Source organism: Phodopus roborovskii, unplaced genomic scaffold (assembly GCF_943737965.1).
Source record: "Phodopus roborovskii unplaced genomic scaffold, PHOROB, whole genome shotgun sequence".
NCBI lineage: Eukaryota > Metazoa > Chordata > Mammalia > Rodentia > Cricetidae > Phodopus > Phodopus roborovskii.
In genome coordinates, this window is record NW_026126585.1 from 10077009 (window position 1) to 10095169 (window position 18161).

Here is an 18161-nt window from a genome sequence, read left to right on the forward strand (position 1 = left end):
GCTGTCACTACACAATTCATCACACAGTCAGTATAGGTAACAAGAACCTGGCAGGCAGTAAAGATGTTAGCAGGAAAGGAGAGGCCTAAGAACCTGTCTTCTCAATGGCACTGTATCTGTACCTCATACAACAAATGCAAGAAATCAAGAATAAGAATTTTAAAGAACCTTTGTTATCAGGATGTTGCGAGTGTTCCTGCCTTGTATACTATTAACACATTATGAACAGACTACAAACAAAAAAGATGAACTTCTTAAGCATGCTTTTACTCATCCATGGCTTCTCACTTCTCTCAAACACATCCCTACTAACTTCTAGGATTAGCCACAGGATGAATTATAAAGACCCTACTTTTACCAATGCCAACAAAAATATTTGTGCTTACACTAAGACTGCTTTAAATATATATAATGAGTTGAGAAATCCTGTAATTTATTTAAATATATCCAAGACTTGGTACAATAAGACTGTATATTAAGCTGTCATTTAATGAATGGATATAACCTGATAAAATAATTTCTCAGTGGGGGGGGGGGAAGAATACAGGAAAAGAGAAAAGAAAGTTCACAATGCAATGTTAGAGAAAGTAGTGAAAATAAGCGAGCGCTCACTCAGGATAACTGTATTTACCCAGGCATTACAGCCTGTTAACTAAGGCTGTAGAATTTGCTCTTCTCATCACTGCCCTCAGTCTGTCTGACTGCAGTCTGAAACCGCCTTGTGCATGCTGAGGTACTCCACCTTGAGCTCCACTCCCAAGTCCTACGTTTTGTTTTGAAGCAACCAGTTTTCTGAACAGGAATTTTATTCTACAATACTTTGCCAATACAGACCAAAAAGGTATGTTGACATGGTACGGCTGTGAAGAAAATATTTCTTTCTTAGTTCTTTAGGTATTTGCAAAGCACTTTGTGACCTGAACCTGGATCACGATGATGAATGTTTGATGATGAATTACGCTGGAAGGAGTCCTAATTTAAAGTTCTGGAATTAAACTCCATGTATCCTAACTCTTACAGCTTCTAAGACCACCATCAAGTTTAACAGACTACCCCTTTTTGCCTAAATTCTTTAATGAAATGGAATGGTCAACCTGTAAATGTTTCCTTTATTCTATAAGAGTAATGACGGAGACCTAAGAGATGAGGGTAATATCGAGAACATGGGGGATGGGGGAACAAAAGCTAAATGGGCACCTTTTACATTTGTGGAAGTTATTCAGACGGAAAAGTCCCTGTTAGTCATTCTTGGATATGCTAATTACCCTGCACTGAGAGAGGACTTTCCTAATAAAACTCAAGGTATGACTTTCTAAATGGCTAATATTTAATATTCAACTTAGGGGTTGGAGGTAGAAGGGCACTAACACAAAATCCTTTTGAGAAGCAAAATAAATAAAATTCTAAATTGGGAAATTCAGGTTGTGATTAAAGGTAAAAATACTGAATAGAGAAGATGACTTTAATCAGTTCTATCCTTTATCATAAATAAATGTCCAGCTAACTTCTCCTTGTAAGGTGAGATCAGTGTAGCAATATAATGATTTAGTAACTGAGATTGCCTACATAGAAGCTGTACCACTCCTGGTCACTCACAGAGTGTGTTCTTAATTGAAGGTTACCCTTTCAGCAGGAGGAAAACAAAGGACACTTAGAAACAGTTAAGTTCAATGAGCTACCCAATACTACTCACTCAAAAATAACCAAAACTGCATTTCAGAAGAGGGAAATAAACACATAAAAAGAAACATCCTACATAAGCTGTCCAGCATTATCTATATGGTGGTCATTGACTACATGTTTTACTGACAATGATTTCTAAAGCATGATGTATTACATTGCAGTATCTCTAACTTCAAAACAAGACACTTGAAAAGTCCTATTCACTCTGGTCAATTCTAATTTTTAAACTGTCCCTAACATCTATCTACTCAACAATTAAACTATGAAAGGATAAACTTAAATATACTTATATATACATGTCAGGGGAATGAGACTGGATTGGAAGAAAATCTAACTTTAATAGGATGTCAACTAAGAAAATGCATAGAAATTCCAAGGCTAAGCTAGTGTTTTCCAAGAGGAAAAAAAAAAAAAAAAAGATAGCCGTTGTTTCCGGCTGTCTGGACAGCCTGTTAGAAATAAAGGCAGGAGACTTAAGATTGGAGGGATTTATACAGGCTAACTAGTGGGGCGGGGGGGAGGGAAGCATCTTTTAAATTACTGTGGTATAGTGAATAAGATGAAAAAGGTTTGCAACTGTCCTCAACACCACTGATGTGTCTGATGACTGGAGATCTGCACAGGCGTCTTCCTCCAAAAAGTATCTGAACCAAGAACATCCAAAATAAAGTCTGCTCTCCAAGTCATTACACAGAACTCCCTAAGAGGTTCATTAATACAAAAACCACCACTTTAGAGTCGTTTTAGTCCACCGCACTACTATCAGAAACAATTACTTTAAATCAAACACATTCCTTTATACCTCAATGCCTCCTTTCGGCTTTCAAAAAGATACTGTCACAAAACGAACATAAGCGTTTCGTTTAGTTTCCAGGGTGCGTCCCTTCTCCTCCCTCTCGGCCTCCCTCCGTGGGTTCGAGAACAATTTTTTTTTTTTTTTTAATTCAAACACACTGATAACTAGCACTCGTAGTCCACTCTTCTCGCAACCTGCTTAATTTTGAAAGTTCTAATGAGATGTGTTAACGCTGGAGACGAAAAACTACCTTATAAGGCTATAAAAGACGGAAAGCAGGAAGCGGCTTTGACAAAACTAAGGAAGTTGCAGCGCGCTTGCTCATTAAGGGACTTTTTTTTTTTTTTTTTTTTGAGGGCAAGAGCAATAACCCCATGAGATCCTCCTCGCTGGGACTGGAATGTGGCTTGCTTCGCCGGGCAGTGGGAGACGGCTGAGAACGGGGTGTGGGGTGGTGGCGCGTGGGTCCTCTGCAGAAGCCCCCGATCTAAGCTTCCCATTGCCACAGCCCGCTCCTTCCCTCTCTCCACCCACACGCCCTAGGGACTGAGGGTTGTCACCACGATCTTGCAAGACCTGCCAGGGGCGCTTGTCCCCCCCCCCAACCCCACCCCCAGCCCCGATCCTGTGTCTGGCGGCCCCCAAAGATCACAAGCAGGAAGGGGAGAGGGACACCAGGTGGGCCGGGCGGCCTCCTCGGCAGCCGAGGGCCTCCAGGGGATGGATCCCCGTCCCGGGAGCGTCAGGCGACCCGACCAGGGAGGCTCCCGGCACCGCCAGGCTCAGCCCGTTTCTCCTCCCTCCCGGCCCGGCCTCAGTTTCCCCAGCCGTACCCCGTGCCACAGTCCACCACACAGGCCGGCAGCCGTCCCGCCATCTTCCTCCTCGCCCGCCGCCGCCGCCGCCCGTTCCGTGCTGCTAGAGGCCGGGGATGGAGACGAGAGCTAGCTGAGCATGCACCGGCCCGGGCCGCCCTCGGTCCTCAAGGAAGGAAGGGAGGGAGCTGCGGGGAGCCCGAGCAGCAGCGACTGAGCAGCAGCCTGGTACTTCCGCAAGCCCGGCAGGCAGGCAGGCAGGCTGGCCGGCCGGCAGGCTGTCCCCGCCCTGCCCCGCCGCGGCCTCCTCCTCCACCCCTCGGCTCTCTCGGCCCTCCTCCTCCTCCTCACTCCCGCCCCCGCCCTACAACTTCTTCCCCTCACACTGCCTTTTCCGCGGGTAGCCAAGATGGCCGCCGCTGCCGACGCCCCGGCCAGGCCAGGCCCCCCAGGGCCGCGGTCGCGCCCACTTCCGCTTCCGGGTGGGAGGGGCGACTGCGCGTGCGCCGTAGCGTGCGGCCGCGCGGCCTCGGCTCCTTTCCTCCGGACGTGCAAAAACTCCACTTCGGGTTTTCAGGCGGCCCGAAGAAGCGGTTGCACATGCGCGGTGGCGTTGCGGCCGTGTCCCGCGACTCCGGTTCTGACTCGAGGAAATGCCACTTCGTGTTTTCCGTCCGGAGAAAGCCCAGAAGCCAGGCTGAGTTTCTAGCTCAGACGCTGCCTTTTGGTGGTGGTGGCGATGGTGATGGTGATTGTGATGGTGGTGGTGGGTGTGTGGGTGTGTGGGTGTGCTCCCTCTTTACTAGCTTGAAGAAGGAGCAGAAGCGCTTCTCCGCTGCGGGGGAGAAGGGCTAATTGCAAACGTGGTCAGCAGCATGACCCCTTTATCGCTGTAGCACGTCTTGATGAGCGGTCAGGAAAGGGATGAACAAAGGTTTGTGTCCTGAGATGTATGTCAGTCATACTATTACTTCGTAGGCTACGGGCTCCCCAAGATGGTGGGCCTGTGCGTTTAAGAAAGGCAAGCGTCCAAGAGGCGAGGTTCGGTTCTATTTAATATACTCTGCACAGGTGAACCAAAAAAAAAAAAATCCCCCAGGGATTTGACATTCTAGGGAGTGTCTTCAACCGACGCAAGCACTGGACCAGTGAGAGGGTGCTTGCCACTATCCTGAGTATGATCCCTGGGGACCCACAGGGACAAATGAAAAGACCCCGACATGTTGTTCTTTGATTTTGCACAGCCCTCTCCTCCCCCCATAAGTAAATGTAAAACAATAAGAATTATAAAGCAAGCTTCCCAGAGGTTATGTTCTACATAGCCTGCTCAAGCGGCCCCTATTTGGGCTCTGGACTGATGATAGTCTTCCTACAAGAGTAGTAAGATTCTCTTGGGCCAGCGTCCCAGAGGTTGTGTTCTACATAATAAATTGTGTGAGCGGCCTGTATTTGGGTTGGGGTATTGATAGACTTCCTTCTGTAGTACTGTTAGCATGATACCAGCTTTTTGTGGTAGAAAGAAAAACAAAAGATAAGTGTGTTTTATATTCTCGACCTAAAAAGCAATTTTTTAAAAACGCGAATTCATCGGAGTAACATAGGAAGCTTAAAGTACGCTGCTGTTGGGTCACATCTCCAGGGGATTCTGCAAAGACAGCAGAGTCTGAGCATTTACTTTCTCATAAGAAGGAACCTGGAAAGTTATTAGCTTTCCTTTTTTTTTTTTTTTTTGGTTTTTCAAGACAGGGTTTCGGGTTTCTCTGTATTGCTTTGGAGCCTGTCCTGAAACTTGCTTTGTAGACCTTCCCAATATTTATTCTTTAACAATTCCATACATGTAAACAATGTACCTTTTTTGTTTCTTTTATTATTTTATTAATTTAATTTTTCATACCATGATTTCCTTATTGATTCTTTGGGAATTCCACATCATGCACCCCAATTCCTCTCATTTCCTAGTCCCTTCGTAGCTACCCTTTATTTTTGCAGCATCACCCACCCACAAAAGAAAATCAAAATCATAAAAACAAACCGAATCAAGCCAACCCAACAAACAACAACAAAAAATAAAACCCACTTAGATCCTCCATCTTTCCCACCTCTCCAAGACCTCTTCATTCATCTTAGTGGCATCGGGAGCCTCTGTGTGTCACACAGTATACCCTTCTGTCCTATCAACTTTACTTGCAAATGTTCATTGCAACCAGTCATTAAACAAGGTACCTTGATCAAATTTACCCTGAACCCTCTCTCCAGTTCCCCTGGGTACCCTAACATGATCCCCTCCTCCCTTCATGCCCTCTCTCCTTTTCCCTTTATCATTTATTTTTTTGTAACCCACTGAATCTAATCAGTTCAATCTGCTTGGATGCTGGCTGATCTTGGCTTGATCTTCCTGTAACCAAAACTGCCAAGTCTATGTCAGCACAGTATTTCACTCCACTCCTCTCCATCTTCTGGCTCTTACATTCTTTCCAGCTCCTCTTCCAGGGTCTCCCTGAGCTTTGTGGAGGGGTAAGGGTTGGTATAGATGTACCATTTAAGGCTAAGTACTTATTCTCAGCACTTTGAGCAGCTAGGAGTGTCTGCTTTAACTGTTAACCACTGCAGAGAGAAACTTCTCTACCCAAGCCTGAGGGCAGCACTAAGCTATGTGTAGAAATATCAATATTTATATAAAGTTGTGGTACGACAGTTCCATTTAGCAGGGCAACAGTGGTAGATTTCCTGCTAGGGCCTGTGATTTCCTGAGCCACTGGCTTTCAGACAGGTTTACCATACCAGGCATAAATTCCTTTCTGCAGAACAGGCCTCAAATCTAGTCCAAAAGTGGTTGACTATGCCTATAACTTCTGAGCTGTTACTGCTAATCTTTTACAAATTATTCTAGCTTGTTTATATAATACTATAATAAAAATGTATTAAGAAATGATGTCTTAGCCCGGCATTGGTGGCGCACACCTTTAACCCCAGCACCCAGAAGGCAGAGGCAGGTGGATCTCTGTGAGTTCGAGACCAGCCTGGTCTACAAGAGCTAGTTTCAGGACAGCCTCCAAAGCCACAGAAAAACCCTGTCTTGAAAAAAAAAAGAAAGAAAGAAATGATGTCTTATTCAATATAGAATATTATTAGGTGTTAAGCTTACCTGAGGGGTAGAGTATTATTTTTCTTTTATTATAATTAGTCACTGACAGAAAAGTATTTCTCACGTGCTCCATATGGCAGAGACTGTTGCTGCACATACTGGGGTGCAGAATAGATAAGAAGTGTGATCTCTACACATGAGCAGAGAAACAAGTTGTATTAAGAGTGGCAGAAAAGGGCTGAGGACTGAGAAACAGGTGAAGAGTTGCAGAACACCAGAACAGTAGCACCTGGACAAAATAAGTAGTTTAGCTACAGAGTAAGGAAGGGAGGTCCCCAGGAAAAGATGGCGCAAGGACCCAACCTGAGATGAAATTGGGGGAGGGGAGTCTGCCTTCTTCCCCAAGTAGGAGGAAGAATTCAGTGGTTACAATGAACACAACCAAAGAGGATGTGATAAAAAGTGAACCGTGAGAAACAGGATGGGCACATAAGTTTGTAGAACCTTCCCTCTAAGCATACTCAAGCTTACCCCAAAGCAATTTGGAAATTATCAAAGGAATTGGGGAAGGGGGAGGCCGTGAGAATTGAACTTTCCAGAAAGAGTAGCATCTTCCATGGGACCTACTAGAAAGCTCATTAACTAATTGTAACTTCCTTAACTGTGAGACGTTGGAAAGTCATAAGTCCAGACACTAATTACAATTTTTGGGCTATCTTTAGCCCCCTATATATAGCCATCCCTTTGCCCATGGCTGGCCTGACATGACTCTAGCTTATGTCAAGTTGATGCACAAAATCAGCCACTATAGGACCTGACATACAGAAGGGCAGCAGGGCCAGTTAATGTGGCACGTAGTCACAGCTCATCATACATATTAAGGAAAGATGACTGAGACGTTGCCTTCACAGCAGTCAAGCAAGAGTGGTTCTTCTTTCAGATGCATTGCTGCCGGGTTCCCGTACATTTTAGAAGATGCTTAACAGTTTTCCCAGGACCTCTTTTCACCAGATTGTTGGGGTTCTATGTGGGGGAAATGTGCTTCCAGACCATCTTGGACATAACATCAAGCAATGGCTTGATACAAGTAGACAAATTGTTTCCAGCACTTAAGGGTAGTTAAGGCAGACATGGAAGTTCTACCAAAGTTCTCCTAAGCATGACTTAAAGGGCCCTTGGAATCGTCATCAAGAGGAGCTCAGACTGGCAGTCCCCAAGAAGACTAGCCAACACCCTGACCTTGGACAGTTGTGAGGAAGTAGTTACAGCCAAGGCCAGAAGCTCTGTGTGTGTGTGTGTGTGTGTGTGTGTGTGTGTGTGTGTTTGACACAGGGTCTCATGTAGGCAATGTCTGGTAGCCAAGGATTGCCTTGAATCTATGATCTTCTTCTTTACCTCCCCTTCACCAATGCTGTGATCACTGGTGTGATCGCCATGCCCCGTCTATGCGGTGGTGAGGATTAATACCAGGCTTCATGCCTACTTAACAAGCACTCTGCCAACTGGACTACATCCCAACCCAAGGATCAGAAACTTCCAGTTCTGGTCTAGTTGGTGATGGGTGACGTGGGCCACCAGGAAGATGTGGCAATACATAGCACCCACACCCAACAGACGGTAGTAACTAACCGTTGCTATGTGGGAATACAGGCCTGCCTGATGTTGCCAGGGCCTTCCTCCCTAGAGAAATTTGAAATCTGTGTTTCTTTGTTAAGTGCTATGTTTTGAATATAGCCTCCAAAGTGGATATGTTGGAAATGAAACCCCAAGGTAGTGATGTAGGCAGGCAGAAGTACAGAGAAGAAATTATACTTTGAGGGCTCTGGCCTCAGGATGATCAATGCTATTGTCTTAGAGTGGGTTTCTGTGTTCTTCAAAAGATTTATCTGTTCATTGATTTTCATTTAGTTTATGTTTGTATGTCTGAATGCGTGTGTTCTGAGGTACCCACAGAGGCCAGAAGAGGCTGTCAGAGTCCCTGGAACTGAAGTTACATGCAGTTGTGAGCCACTTAATATGGGTGCTGGGAACCGAACTCTGGTCCTCTGCAATCTCTCAGCCATCTCTCCAGCCCCTTTTTATATATTTCAGTCCAATGTATTTTATTAATTCTTTGAGAGTTCCATACATTTAAACAACGTGTCTTGATTATATCTTCCCCTGAATCCTCACACTTCTCCTCCCAAGCACCTACAGTCCCTCTTGATTTCCTTCTTACATTTAATTTTGTGACTCCCTGAGTTCAACTATTGTTGCCTGCTGGAATGTTGATTTATCTTGTCAGCTTGATCTCGTGCTGATGAGATCAGCTTGACCTTGAGTGTGTGTGTGTAGCCATAGTGCTGATGAGATTGTGTCATGTCCAGGAGATAGAATTTCCCGGCACCCTTCCCCATCTTCTAATCTTATGTCCTTTCTTCCCCACCATTCAAAATGTTCCCTGAGCCGTAGGGAAGGGAGAGAGTTGCTATCGCTATCCAAATTTAGGGTGAGCATTCAACAGTCACTTATTCTCAATACGTAACCCATTAGGAAGCTCTGCATTAACCAGCTGGCCCCTCCTCCTCCTGTGCTGTACATACTAAACAGGCTGAGTGAGGTTCTGGGCTATGACCATAGTGTGTTAGAGAAGCTCACCTGATTCCAGCTTCATTGAATGGGTGTCTGTCCCTTCCTCATTCCTTTACCTCCCCCAGCTAGAGTTCTGAGACCCAGGCCTTAAGAGACAAAAGGGATACATAGTTTTCTGCTCTTTCAAATAACGTCATCCCTGGTGTGATGGTTTGAAAGAAAATGGCCCCCAAAGGTAGTGGTGCTATTAAGTAGTGTGGTCTTGTTGGAGAAAGTGTGTCACTCTGGCGGCCAGCTTTGAGGTCTCATATATGCTCAAGCCATGCCCAGAGAGAGAGTTCAGATCCTCGTGCCTTTGAGTCATAGAATTCTCCAGCACCATGTCTGCCTGCCGGCTGCCATAGCCCCAACCACCATGCTCCCCACCCTGATGATGATAATGGACTAACCCTCTGAAACTGTAAATGGTTTTCTTTGTAAGAACTGCCGTGGTCATGGCCGTCTCTTCACAGCAGTAGAAACCCTAACTAAGACACCTGGTATTCTGTTATAGCTGCAGGAAGAAAAAAAGATGAATACAGTGTTTCCCTGTTCTTTCTGTTGCTGCAATAAAACATTCCAGCAAAAAGCAAGTTGGGGAGGAAAGTTTTTTTTTTTTTTTTTTCCTTATGCTTCCAGGTCACAACCATCACTGAGAGTGGTAGAACAGGAATTCAAGGCAGAAACTTGGATGCACCTGTTGCACTGACCACGCCCATGGGGTGTGGGGACAGGTGCTGGTGTGACCTGGTAGGGGGCTAGGTCTGGGGTCCTGGACCTCAGCTCTCTCTCTTACTTCCTGGTTGGAGACAGAGAGCATCGGGAGGCATCCTTGGGACGGGAACCTGGGGCGGTTATCTGTTTCTGGTGTAAGTGATTTCTCCCCGAATAAATATCCATCAGCCTATCGTTTCCCAGATTCTTATTTACCACGATTTACTTGGAAACAGGAACCACAGAACAAGTTTCCTAGTTTGGTCTCTGCCATCCTTAGCTTCTTTTCCAGACCTAGGTATGATGCCTCCTACAGTGGGTTGGGCCCACTTCATAAATCAACTATCAAGATACTCCCCCACCGACATGCCCACAAGATAGTCTGATGCAGGTAATTCCTCAAGCAAGGCTTTCCTTCTCAAAGATTCTAGGCTGTGTCAAATGACAGTCAAAGCTAAGTAGGGCAGATAGTAAATAAACTTTTCCCGAGGCCTTGTAGCTGACCTGTTGCTGTCGGTTTGGACTTTGCACTCCAGAGGCTCCTGTGGTTTAGTTGTATGTGACCTCCACAAGTGAACAAGCTGGAGGGTGGATCGGCAAGATGGTTTAGTGTAGCAGGCAGAGGCGCTTAGTAACAAGTCTAACCACCCGAGTTAGATCCCTGAAGCCCATATAGTAGAAGGAGATAAGTGACTTTCACAAATTGTCCTCTGATTTACACGTATGTGTAATCTCTGTGGCATACAGAGAGGAAGAGAGAGAGTATGTGTGTATATGTAAAAAATTTAGGAATAAGAGGAAGCCTCTAATGTCTGTCTCATGGGTCAAACTTGTCCAGTAATTGTAAAGGCAGTAACGGTTGAAAACATCTAGAAACTTCCAGTGTAGTTGGACATGTTATTTATTCTTGTTCTTCATACTCTGTCTACCCAAACATTTTGCTTGCTTAACATCTCCTTTACTTCCTGTTTGCTGCTCACAAACTGGTTAGCTCTCTGCTGCTGTGTTGGCCCAGCCTCCCTCAGCCTCACAGAGGACTTCAGATACGCTTCCTGCCAAACCATTTCTGACCACCCTCTTTACATATGCTCCCTTTCTGCCCACGCATCTCCAAATACAGAAGCAGAGGCTATCAGCCAGAAGACTTTGCAGAGGTGACTTGCTAGAAGGGAAAGGAAAACAAAGGTGGGCTAATGGGGGTTACTTGACAACCGAGTTCGTTGCTCACTTGAGACACCCCAGTTTCCTGTTAGCTCAGATCAGCCAAATGCTTAGCTCTTAGCAATTCCCAAGTCTGGTTGCCCACATTTCAAGGATCTGTGCTTCTTGTGTTCTTTCCTGAGTCCCCTCAGCTGCAGCTAGTTCCCACAATTTGCACCAGTTTAAGAATTCTAAGTCATATGGAAGTCCAGTGGAAAGATTTAATTACAAGTTAAATTTCACTGACTAAAGATAGTTTTAAAGATTAGAAGAAAACAATAATGTGTTTAAGTACATGTCCCTTTGTGTGTGCTGGTGTGTGTGTGCATGTGCATGTGCATGTGTGTGGACAGAGGTTGACACTGGATGTCTTCTATTACTCTCATTTTTGGAGGCAGTCTCTAACCGAGCCTAGATCATTAAAAGCAGTGAGGCGAGAACCCAAACAGGGCAGGAACCTGGAGGCGGGAGCTGATGCAGAGGCCATGGAGGGCTGTTACTTCCTGGCTTGTTCTTTGTAGCTTGTTCAGCCTGCTTTCTTATAGCCCCTGGACCACCAGCCCATGGATGGCACCACCTGTAATGGCCCTCCTCTATAAACCACCACTTAAGAAACTGTCCCACAGGCTCGTCCACAGCCCCATCTTATAAAGGCATTTTCTCAAGTAAGGATCCCTCTACCCCAGCCTCTTGACTCTAGTTTATGTCAAGGTGACATAAAACTAGCCAGTATAGTTAGTTTCCCATCCCCGATGACTGAAGATGTCTTTCCCCTTATCTCTCTCCAGGTAGGAAGTAAAGGGTCTAAAGCAAACTGACTCTTTCCCAAGTGACTCAGCTTGCTCTGTAGAATTTTTTTCCTGAGTTCCACCCAAGTGGCTTTACTCACATCTCATGGACACATAGCTTACTTGCCACACTCAGCTGTAGGGGGATTTGTAAAAGGCATTGCGTGCTGGTTTCCCTTTCTGTTGTCATAAGACACTGACCACAAACAACAGAGGAAAGGAAAGGGTTTCAGAATACACTTCCAGGTCAGAAGCCGCCATTGAGGGAAGCCAGGGTAGGAACTCAAGACCATCCTCAGCTGCAGGATTTCAAGGGCCATAACTTCAGATGCATGAATCCCTGTCTGAAAAGAAAAATGGGGAAAAATATACTGAAAAAGACAGTATATTTTGATTTGGGGGAAGTGTTAAAAAAAAAAACTTCTGAGCATATCACCAGCCCCAGGCTATTAATATTAATAAATATTAGTATCAAGGGTAGAAAGTACAGATTTGAAAGAAAACACAAACAGAAAGTTGCAACGACTTTCTTTAGTTGTAGGTGAGTTGAATAATATGTAACAATATGACAGTCTTGACGACTGGGAGGCAAACATGCTCTAGAATACTTTCATTATTTTTTGCTCTAGAATACTTTCATTATTTTTTAAATAAAAGAGGGGCTAGCTAGGTGGTGGCGGTGCACGCCTTTAATCCTGGAACTTGGGAGGCAGACACAGGTGGATCTCTGTGAGTTTGAGACCAGCCTAGTCTACAAGAGCTAGTTCCAGGACAGGCTCCAAAGCCACACAGAGAAACTCTGTCTCAAAAAATCCAAAAATAAAATAACATGAAAGAGGGGATGGAGAGATGGTTCCCTGGTTGAAAGTACTTGCTGTTCCCGCACAGGACCTGAGCTTAGTTTAGTACTGACATTAGGCAGCTCATAGGTACGGTAATTCCAGCTCCAGGGAATCAGACACTTTCTTCTGGCCTCCACAGGCACCTGTATGCATGAGCACAGATACAATGAAAAAAAAGTCTTTAAATAAAGAAGTACAGCATTAGTTCTTTGCAGTCACACTGTGACCTAACTTTCTGACTAAAGCCCAGAGCGACAGCCCCTTGCAGCAGAGGGTCCTCCCTCCAAAAGTAGGTACCCCAACATTTTCATTCCATGTACCGTTCCCTGCCATTCTTATCAAAACTACTTCCAAACTACTTTTTAAAGTGGGTCAGATTTTTTTTTTTAATTTTAGTTTTTATTGCTTTCCCCCCCACCTACTTCTTAGGTTGTTGTCTTCAAAAGCCCCCAAGTAAAGGACTCAGGCAGACTGAGATGCAGCTCAATGGTAAAGATCTTTCTGAGCATGCCCACCGACTGGGGTTTCATCACACACTATAAATATAAAAAACATTCAAGCTTGAGGTGCATATAATCAAAATGTGATCCATACTTGTATGAAACCATCACCATGGAACCCTTTGGGTACAAAGTCAGTGTGTACTACATACTAAGAGTTAATACTAAGAAATGGAAAATAACACTTGGGCTCCTCATCTTGGTTCTAGTCTGATGAGACAGAACTAGATGTGAGTACATTTTTTTTTCCTGGCACATCTATTTTCATCTTTTGGTAATTTGACGTCTTCTGGCAGTCCCAACATTTCAGGAACAAGTCTCCCAATTAGAGATGAAGCTAATCATAGTAATATGATGAATTTAATTATCTTTTTTAGTTTAAACAAAGTAGAATATTTCAAAGAACAATAGTTTTGTGGAAAAGGCATCTTATGCAAATGAGAAAACTAGCTACCAAGAGGGTAATGGACTTATGATCATGTAACCAATGGGTGAAGTTCTTTGACTTAACTCTATGCTGCTCTTCTGCAGCAGAAGCCACACAGGCATCCCACCCTGCTTCTGAAAACCACCAGACTCATTGGTTATATAAAATCTGGCATAGTGGACAAGACACATTTAATAGTAAATGAGAAAGAACAGTCTTACAACAGCTTAAGAATGAAAAGGCAGGCTGAAGAGGTGACTAAGTATTCAAATATATGAACCTATGAGGGGCATTCTTTTTTTTTTTTTTTATAACCAAGTCCATTTAAATGAAAACAAACATTTATAGACCATATTTGGGAATTTGGGCATCATTCTTTCCAAACTACTTCCTGCTGGTAAGGGGCACCGTGTGAGGGGCATTCTCATTCAAACCACCCCAGTTTGTTTGTTTGTTTGGAGAAAGGATCTCATCTAACTCAGGCTGGCTTCAGACTTATTTATAACCAAGGATGAACTTACACTTCTTATCCTCCTACCTCCACCTCTTGAGTTCTGGGACTACAAACATGTACCACCATGCCTGTGTTATATGGTGGAGTGGGGAAGGAACTAGGAAAGCACCATACCAACTAAGCCAGACCCCCAGTTCCCAGATGCAACCTTTCTCTTGCGTTTGATTGCCCTGTTGACTTGGCTTTCTAGCACCTATACTCACACCGAAAGCCGTGGCTCAGCTTCTACCAGTTGGTCAGCCCTGACCGTGAAGAGAACACATCTTTCTCAGTAACCGAGACAAAGATGCAGGATGGACTCTTGGTCATCTTGGTGCAGATAACCTTCTTGCGCCCCACATGGCAAAGATAGAGTCTACATCCCATCTCTAACACTCTCCCCACCAAAATGAACCAGGCGGGCAGAGGAGGAGGAAGGGGGGTCGCAGAAGTCAAAATAAATATTTATTGTCAAAAGAAAAACCGTGAGAGGCAAATAAATACAGAAGAAATTGTCTGTTGCTATGACAAGAGCAACTCAAGGGAGAAAGCTTAACTGTGGCTTACAGTTCGGTATAGCCCATCACGGTGGGAAAGCCAAAAACAGAGGAAGCCGGTCACATGCTATCTTTAATCAGGAACAAGGAGCCATGATGCTCCTATTCAGCTGGCTATCGTCAGAGATCCCTACCCTCAAGTAGCCCCACTCACAGCTAAATGAGCCATCCCATAGTCAATAATATAACCACAATAATCCCTCAAAGGCATGTCCAGAGGCAAAATAACCCCTTATAGTTTTGACTGGAAGCTTGTCTCCTAAGTAATTCCATCAAGTTGGCCACTTTTCAGCCATCATAAAAGTTCATTAAAAGACTCATTTCAAGGGGCTGGAGAAATGGCTCAGTGGTTGAGAGCACATACCCCTCGTGTAGGGGACCTGAGTTTTGTTCCTAGCACCCACATGGCGCAGCTCACAACTGCTTCTAACTCTAGCCCCACCAGATCTGATGTGCTCCTCTGGATTCTGAGAACACCTGCACTCACACATTCCCAAACCCATAATCGAAAATGAAAAACTAAATCTGTAGTTAAAATGCCATTTCAGTTTACATGCTACAGTTAAACAATGCAAATTAAATCTTGATTTCTTGCTTCGTTAGGAAAAAAAACATCAAGTTAAAAAAAAAAAAAGGTTGACTTTGGGGAAAAATAAAAGATGTACTCTGTGTATATTTTATATGGATAATCCCTAAATGAATGCCAAAGCAAATGAAAAATAAAAACATTGGACACCTTCCAAACGTTACATTAATCTAAATGTTTAAACGAGTCCATCAATCCTACACCAAAAAAGCAACAATTATATTTATGTAGCAGTATTTGTGTATTTGGGTTCCGTCAACTCGGCTAATGAGCTTGTGCTAGCTAGACTCACCAGTATCTATTGGAAACTTTCGAAGTATTCAAGAGGAGCCATTTCTTGCACAGCCAATGCCTCTGCTCACTCACTCACTCATACCATATGCCAGCTATGAATCAGGAATAAGGGTGGGTACCACAATTAAGGACATGAGTAATGTGCAGCCCCACCCCAAAGGAGTCAAAGTTCAGTAGAGACAGACGGAAGTGCACAGTGAGAGAGTTAACACAGGGCTAGTTAGTAGGGGCCACTCACATAAGAGATGGGGGAGCATCAAAGAAGGCAGAGGGCATGCTTTCCAGGGTGGATGGGAAGAAGAAGGGTAATTCCAGAGCAGTGTGGAATGACACAGAGGCCTGAAGATGAGCTGCAAGTCTGACTGATGTAGGGTGTGTACCAGGGAAGAGCCATACGAAAGACCTTGTGTGCTAAGCTTGAATTTCACGCTGTGACTCCAAAACCCGGCTTCTCCAACTAGCCCAGGCTGCCAATTACAGAGCCATCTGGAGAAACTGTTAACACAGATTGGCCAGGCCCGCTTCTGGAAAATTCTGCTTCAGACAGAGTGGATGTTTAAAGAAAATTCATTCCCCATGGAGACCTACACAAGATTAAGCCTGCCAGCATCCCACGGTGAATCAGGGTGGGACTCAAAGGGGTCCAGCCCTCCCTGAGGAGTTATAGGCAGGGGTTGATGGCTGTTGGGGTAGGGACAGATATTTTCTCCAGTGGAAAAGTGCTCATTCTCTTGGGAACAACCCCTGACACACATTCCTGAAAATAACTCTTGTATGGCACTACCCCCAGAGCCGAACGCAAGGCAAGTTGTGTCTGCTTACAAAGGATCAGCACAGGAGGACATATTGAAAACTGTTGTTCCCTTAGAGAAGGGAATATCATGGTTGTTGTTCCTTTGGACATGGTCCAGTGGGTGGCCTTTGGATCCTCGTCTGAGGGTCCAGCCACTCCTCCAGCCACCTGTATGGAAATTTGCCCTAATTATATAATATTAGAGTGTGAGGAGGAGTGGAGACACATAGGCTTAGGAAGACAAAGAAATGAAGGCGCCATCTATGAGCTATAGTGAAGCCATCATCCATACCAGGTGAAGACTCTAGTCCTAGCATTAACCACGATCCTGTCAGCAGCCTCTCCGCACTCATGCTTTGTAAGCAAGCCCAATAAATTCATTGCTTCTCCAGGGTGAACTTTGGCGAACTCAAGCTTTGGTTTGTCATTTGGGACCCTATGAGGAAGGGACAAACAAATGCTTAGTCCTATGCCTAGGAGTACAATTCTTCTCACACAGTAAATTACCTAAATGAAGCTCACACACAAAGATATGAGAGTAGAGGGGAAATCGTTGGGAAGAAGAAGGGCATTCGCTTGAGGAGGAGGGGTCAAGGAAGGAAATGAGGGTTGGTTTGATCAAAACCCACCGTGTAATTGTATAAAATACCATAACGTAGCCCATTATTATCAATCAATATATGCTAATAACAAACTTTCCCTATTGATTCTTAGCTACATCCGAGTTTGAGGTGTACACTGGGTGCAGGCAATGAGGATCCATAGAAGCTTCTGGAAATGTGGGTATAATATTTTAAAGCAGATCCCTTGGCTAATGGAAGGCTGCACAGGAACAGGTCAAAAAAAAAAAAGAGAAAGAGAGACCCAGTTGGAGAGTGTTCTCATGGAACACACCAGAAACGGCAAACATCAGCGCCACAGCAGAGACACGGTGTGTGTGTGGGGGGGGGGGTGTTGAGAGAAGTGTAATCTGCAAGGCTCCATGACTCCTTTCATTGAGCTGGGAGTGAGCACAAAGCAGAAGACATGTGGCTGAAGGTGGAGTTGGGCCTGGAGTTTGGCTCTGAGTTAAGAGCCTGGGACTTGGGTTTGCCAAGGCCCAGATGCTCAGATCTGAGCACCAGGAGGCTGAATATTGCTGACCTCCACCCGTAGGGCCCCCAGCTTTGAGCTGCTTCTGGTACACTGCTGCTAGTCACTTCCCACAGCCCCATAGCCGGGCTGTCTCACCCTCTGATGTGAGAGAGCATGGCCCACTCTTTGTGTTTTCAGAGCCTAGGCTAGTGCCTGCACGTATTTGATGTGCGTTAATAGTGTCCGGGTGACTGAATTGTATTAATTGACTAGATAATTATAGCCACAAAAACCTCATTAGATCTCAGTAGGCTTTGGCCTCATTTTTTGTGATGGTAATTATATAAATTTGTATTTTCATGATTCTATGAGCTTTTATTATTTCCATTTCTGAAGGAGCAAAGATGAAGCAAAATATAATTCTTTCTCCCAAACATTAATTATTGCAGGTGCCTGTGTAATTAGTGTGCTAAGTATTGCCTACAGGTTCTAATTCAGATCTCACCAAAAAATGCTTGCTATGTGGCCACACACCCTACACACACGCACACACACATAACATTCATGTATGCTTTCACACACACAGACACAAGCACATGTACACATATACGCCACAGACATATTTGTATACACGCACGTGTGTGTGCATGTTGCTTTAAAAATTATTTTTAAAACTTTCAATTGAGTTAAATACAAGGAGTAGTTTTCCATTTAGCTATCCACATAAACTTTTATGATCCAGGGAGATTATTATTTTTAGCACAACTATTTTTGTTTTGTTATGTTTATCTATTGTGGGAGAGTGGGGACGTGTATCTACATGCCAAGGCTCACTTGTGGAAGTCAAGGACAAATGACATAGGAAAACTGAAATTTCTGAAGTCCTTTTCTCCTCCCACCAGAC

General features: G+C 44.5%; 1 protein-coding gene across 1 annotated transcript in view; it reads right to left on the reverse strand.

Moving 5' to 3' along the window:
* Window positions 1-3569, reverse strand: part of Actr3 (actin related protein 3) — a 38926-nt gene extending 35357 nt beyond the window's left edge. The window contains exon 1 of the mRNA XM_051204148.1: window positions 3313-3569. Coding sequence (XP_051060105.1) covers window positions 3313-3356 — 44 coding nt within the window. The 5' untranslated portion in view covers window positions 3357-3569. The remainder of the gene's footprint in view (window positions 1-3312) is intronic.
* Window positions 3570-18161: the final 14592 nt, after the last annotated feature.